Source organism: Saccopteryx bilineata, chromosome 1 (assembly GCF_036850765.1).
Source record: "Saccopteryx bilineata isolate mSacBil1 chromosome 1, mSacBil1_pri_phased_curated, whole genome shotgun sequence".
Lineage (NCBI taxonomy): Eukaryota > Metazoa > Chordata > Mammalia > Chiroptera > Emballonuridae > Saccopteryx > Saccopteryx bilineata.
Genome location: NC_089490.1, coordinates 350,672,269 through 350,678,597, shown reverse-complemented (window position 1 = coordinate 350,678,597; position 6,329 = coordinate 350,672,269). Strand labels below are relative to the sequence as shown.

The 6,329-nt window shown below is 37.7% G+C and overlaps 1 protein-coding gene across 1 annotated transcript; it reads right to left on the bottom strand.

Annotated features, from left to right (window-relative positions):
* Positions 1-5,426: 5,426 nt before the first annotated feature.
* LOC136320603 (olfactory receptor 52J3-like) lies at positions 5,427-6,329 on the bottom strand. Its single transcript, XM_066253759.1, has one exon. The coding sequence runs from the start codon at positions 6,327-6,329 to the stop codon at positions 5,427-5,429; it is 903 nt and encodes a 300-aa protein (XP_066109856.1).

Here is a 6,329-nt window from a genome sequence, read left to right as displayed (position 1 = left end):
GGTTCGATTCCCGGCCAGGGCACACAGGAGAAGTGCTCATCTGCTTCTCCACCCCTCCCCCACTCCTTCCTCTCTCTCTTCCCCTCCCGCAGCCAAGGCTCCATTGGAGCAAGGATGGCCTGGGCGCTGGGGATGGCTCCTTGGCCTCTGCCCCAGGCGCTAGAGTGGCTCTGGTCACGACAGAGCGACGCCCCGGAGGGGCAGAGCATCGCCCCCTGGTGGCAGAGCGTCGCCCCTGGTGGGCTACTGAGTGGATCCCGGTCAGGCGCATGCGGGAGTCTGTCTTACTGTCTCTCCCTGTTTCCAGCTTCAGAAAAATACAAAGAAAAAAAAAAAGAAATCTGAAACTCCTCAAAGCAAGTATGTCAATGTGATTGAGTTGAAACGTAGATTGTAATTGCGTATACTCCATGATGGCTCATCCACTTACTACTACCTGTGTCATGTTGAGCAAGCCACTTAATCCCATTAAGACCTCATATTCTTATACAGAAAGGGGGAAATAAAATGGTATATATCTTAAGTGGTTTATATAAAGCTTAAATGAAACACAACATATAGTTTGCTTGATACTATGTAATTCACACAATATTTAATAAATGTTAATAATAAACAGAAAATTACCCTAGCCCTGTGGATAATGTCCTTTTATTTTATTTCAGAATAAGTCCCTCATGTTTCTTCATAAAATTAAAAATAGACTTAGGCTACCAAATTCAATTTAAGGTCTCATCAAGTAATTCTCTATTGCCTTCTCCATTTAGCATAACAGAACTTTCATAATCTTCAGTATCTATTGATTTTATAAATAACTTCAGGATTTTCTGTGTTTGTATTTAATAATATTTATTATAAAAATATTTTAAACAGAAAATAATATAAATAAAAAGTTCTGAACTCACTGTTCAGCACAAATAACAAGACGTAGATTAAAATTGAAGCATATTATGTACTCTTATTTCTTGCATCCTCATCAAATATAACACTACTATCTTGACTTTGGTACTTATGATTATCTTTTATTTTATTTTATTACACATGAAAAGCTCATAAAGAAGTAAAAATCACTGCTTGACACTAACTAGATTCATGTTAATGAAATCTGTAGAAACTGTTTTTCTCTCTCAATGTAAATTATCTGAATATTCATCCAAATTGTTTCTGTGTCAAAAGTTCATTTTGAGCCCTGGCCGGTAGCCTCAGCAGTAGAGCGTCGTACTGGCGTGCGGGGGACCCGGGTTCGATTCCCGGCCAGGGCACATAGGAGAAGCGCCCATTTGCTTCTCCACTCCCCCAACCTCCTTCCTCTCTGTCTCTCTCTTCCCCTCCCGCAGCCAAGGCTCCATTGGAGCAAAGATGGCCTGGGCGCTGGGGATGGCTCCTTGGCCTCTGCCCCAGGCGCTAGAGTGGCTCTGGTCGCGGCAGAGCGACGCCCTGGAGGGGCAGAGCTTGCCCCTGGTGGGCATGCCGGGTGGATCCTGGTCGGGGCATGTGGGAGTCTGTCTGACTGTCTCTCCCCGTTTCCAGCTTCAGAAAAATACAAAAAAAAAAAAAAAAGTTCATTTTGATTGATGACTTCTAGTATGGCATTAAATGACTATACTACCATTTGTTTATCCATTCACTCATTGAAAGACATCTCAATTGTTTCCATCGTTTGCCACAAATAGAGTTTCTTTCAGCATTTTGTAAAGGTTTTATTAGAATACAGATACACTCATTTGGTTTTACATTAGAACAGCAAAATTAAATAGTTAACAACAAAAAAAATATGGTTTGCAAAGCTTAAAATAATTTCTATCTTGCTCTTATAATAAGTTTGTGAAATTATTTTAGCTAAATTAAAAATAAGAAAGTGACTTGACCTGTGGTGGCGCAGTAGATAAAGTGTGAACCTGGAACGCTGAAGTCGCCGGTTCAAAAACTTGTACTTGTCTGGTCAAGGCACATAAGGGAGTTGATGCTTTCTGCTTCTCCCCACCCCCCTTTCTCTTTCTCTCTTTCTCTCTCGTGCTCTCTCTCTCTCTCTCTCTTTTTCTCTCACTCTCTCTCCTCTCTAAAATGAATAAATTTAAAAATTTAAGAAAAAAAAAGAAAAGTAATGTATTTTATGTTCATTCACCCCATTCGTGTCATTACTGCACACCAAGTTACAGAGGTTCTATCTGCTTCAGGGGAGGTATAAAGTCTAACAAGGGATTGCAATTATCATCTATTAAATTTTATGGTGATTGTCTGCAAACACCCACCACAAAAATTTTTTTTTGTGTGTATGTATAGAGGAAAAACAGATGAATTTAATGTAAATATTAAAGGTGTGAGGCTCATCAAAGGAGGAATGCACAAGGCCTGATGAGTTTTATAAGAAATTTATTTATGCATCTGCAAAACCGATGGGCTGAGACCCTAGTAGCATGAGTGCTGAGATGCAGGAAAGAGGGTGGTTGACATAGGGACTACTGCAGGCATCTGTTGACATGCTGGTTGATACACCTGGACATGCTCAAATTAGCATATCCTGGTTTGTGGTCTTGGTCACAGACTGTCTCCTTTTCCCAGTCTTCAGATTCCTCCTGAAAGCCTTTTAGGGTTAGTGACAGATGTTAGCTGGGTGGCTAGCCTTGACAAGGAGCCAGAGGCTTAGCCTTGACATGGAACCCTAGAGCAGGTTAGCCTTAGGGGAATCCTGGGGCAGGGTGATGGCTGATCACTAAGCAACAGTGTGTTTAAATCAGTGATAGGAAGAAAGCTACGGGAACTGCCCTGCAGCCAAATTGCTTCAAGTTTCTCCTGGCTGATTGAGGTTTTCATAAGGGACCCTGGACCCAAACCTAACAAGAGGCATTTACTCTTAGGAACTGGAAAAATGCCTACAAAATTTCATGTGTAAAACCATTAGACCTTTTTTGAGGCAAAGTTGACCCCAAAAAAACAATTTGCAACTGTCTTTCATAAGCTTGATTCTAACTGGAGAGTCAATATGAAATTGTGCTTTTTGAGTACTTAGTATGTTCCTTCTTGGAAATTTTACCTAACAAATGTTAAAGGATTGAGTATTTTACTTTCATCAGCAAATATATATTTTGGCAAATACCTGCCAAGTGACTTTAGAGAAAAATCAAAAGAAGATTTTTGGTATTGTTGCATTTATCTATCACTGCCATAAACAATGCTACATAAACTACAAAAAATAATGGCTGGGCCCTAGCCAGTTGGCTCAGTGGTAGAGCATCGGCCTGGCGTGCAGGAGTCCCAGGTTCAATTCCCGGCCAGGCACACAGGAGAAGTGCACATCTCCTTCTCCACCCCTCCCCCTCTCCTTCCTCTCTGTCTCTCTCTTCCCCTCCCACAGCTGAGGCTTCATTGGAGCAAAGTTGGCCCGGGTGCTGAGGATGGCTCCATGGCCTCTGCCTCAGACGCTAAAATGGCTCTGATTGCAACAGAGCAACGCCCCAGATGGGCAGAGCATCGACCCCTTGTGGGCATGCAGGGTGGATCCCGGTCGGGCACATGCGGTAGTCTGTCTGACTGCCTCCCTGTTTCTAACTTCAGAAAAAATAATAATAATAATATTGGCTGGTGTTTGCCATTTGCTAATGTATACTTTTCATGTGACTAACTCTAAACTGGACATTTTTAAGGAAGAGAATGCTAGGAAACTGAGTATTGGGACATTTCACCAAAACATATTTTATTATTTGTGCTTATCCATGTGAGAGGCATAATAAATTCTTAGTGAATATTTCAAGAAATACATGTATCATTCAATTGATAGTAAATAAACAAAGTATTAAGTTAAACCAGGTATTAAATTCCATTTGGGCATTTTTAACTATAGCAAAATGACAGTATTTTTCACAAATTATTGCAAAGACCAAAAGCAGAGTGAGGAAATTATAATCAGCCGTAAAATTATTAAAATGTATTTTAATTTTATAAGATTAAAACACTATGACACTGGTTGAAAAATAAACAGAAAAGCTGACTATAATAAAAAGCTAACTTGTACATATTGAAATATAATAGTAAAGAATAAATAAAGCAGTTCTGAAGTACTTAATTATTAAGCCATTATGTTTAAACATATTAAAAATAGAAACAGAAAGGTATTTCATTTTCTTACATTTTACACAAAAAATAAATCACAGTTAAATTAAAATTAAATGTAAAAATTAACACAAACACATGCTCACACACACACACAAAATGGTAAAATATAGTTATTGAGGTGTTGACATATAATAAAGCTATGCAGAAACTCTTCTTATAAAAGAGTTGGAAGGCTATGCAATAGGTAATATAATCAGTGTTCATTTCACTTCAAATTTAATCTACTATGTATATGAATATAAAGTAATAAATATAAAAACTTTATAGGAAAATGTTAATATATTACATGTACTAAAAATACAATAAAGCCATGCAATGCGACTTTTAAGAAACTGGGCAGAAAATTTGAAGAGGGGGAAGGAAATTACAGTAAGTATGAAACACAATACAAGAAACCAAGAAAGAGCATGACATTTCATTAGTAACTTACTACCTATCAAGTCTACTTCTAATTGTATTACCTTAAGAAATTTTTCAAATATGCACAGACATCATAGCATTGATCCTTAATTAAAAATATTCAACTATTATATATGAAATTCAAAAAAAAAAATGCTGTTATATTATAAAAGGAAATAACTATACCCCATATTTATCAGCATACATAGATCTCTAAATTTAATACTTAGTGAAACAATTGGCTATGAAATAATACACAGTGTGTAACCATTTACATTAATTAAAATGTATAATTCCAACACAAACTTCTGTTAAAATTTTTAATTTAAAATGATAAATTCAGACTCTCAGAAAAGTAAAAAAATTTGCGGTAGTAGTTTCCATCTTTAAAAATGAAAGAAAAAATAGTGGAACTGAACTGGGGTAATAATCATAGCTCATTTCAACTTAAATGTCTCATGTGTTGCCTAAAAATAACATTTAAGAAAAATAAATTATAATAATGTTTTTATACCTGTGTTGTGAGAACAAAGGTATTTATAATTTTTTTTTATTTTTTTATTTTTAGTCTTATGAAAAATAAAAAACAACTATTTGGAAAATAAAAGCAATATAAAGAAATGTAACAATGAAATTGTCATTGCTAGGACTATTCACACTGACTAAGAGTAAACTAATGAAAACAGTTGCTTCCAAAATAGAATTCATACTTGAACTTTATATATTATGAAAACTTTCACACCACAGAAGCCAATAAGCAGCCAAGATCAAATCCCCCAGCATGTAATTTAGCAGAAATAAATTTAGGCAATGTATTTCTGGAAATAAGATAACAATTTGCTTCCTGGATCAAAATGCATGTTAAACAAATAAGGTAGAAGAGCCTATTTTTTAATAAAGATATGAAGCACTTGCTCTCATATCTGTTTGGTCCTCACACCATAAATGATGGGGTTGAGTGAGGGTGGAATAATCAAGTAGAGATTGGCAACAAGAATATGGATATAATGGGGTATGTTGTGTCCAAATCGATGAGTGAGGGAAGAGAAGACTGACGGAATATAGAAAACACAGAGAACTGCAATGTGGGAACCACAGGTGCTTAAGGCTTTTAGTCTTGCTTCCTGTGAGGGGAGGCGGAAGACTGCATGAAGAATGTAGACATAGGAAATGACAATAAGAACCAGGTACATAAGAAAGACAGAGACTACAAAGAGCCCATAGATAGCATTGATACGAATGTTTCCACAGGACAGCTTTGCAATGCCCATGTGCTCACAGTAGGAATGAGCTATTATCCGAGCCTGACAAAAGGGTAGGCGGTAGATGAGATAGATGATGGGAAGTATAACTAGAACTGGGAAAATTAAAATGTATAAACTAATGCCAATTAGCACCTGGGGTGTTAAGATAGTTGTGTAGTGGAGTGGAGCACAGATTGCCACATAACGGTCAAAGGCCATAGCCAGTAAGACCTCAGCCTCCATTCCAGTGAAGACATGGATCAAAAACATCTGGGCCACACATGCTCCAAAGTTAATCTCATGTGCATCAAACCAGAAGATACCTAGCATGCGGGGCACAGAGGTTGTGGAAAGGGCCAAATCAACTGATGAAAGAATGGCCAGAAAGTAGAACATCGGCTCCCGGAGGGTCTTCTCAGCCTTGATGACTAGCAGAATTGTGGCATTGCCCAGTAAAGCCACAAGGTAAAAAGAGCAGAAAGGCAGGGAGATCCAGACATGAACCTCTTCCATACCAGGGATTCCAATGAGAAAAAATGTGACTGGGTGAAAAAGGCTCCTATTGTTATAAAGCAT

Excerpts from the sequence above, each read along its gene's own strand:
- LOC136320603 (XM_066253759.1), bottom strand. The coding sequence starts at position 6,329 with ATGCTTTATAACAATAGGAGCCTTTTTCACCCAGTCACATTTTTTCTC.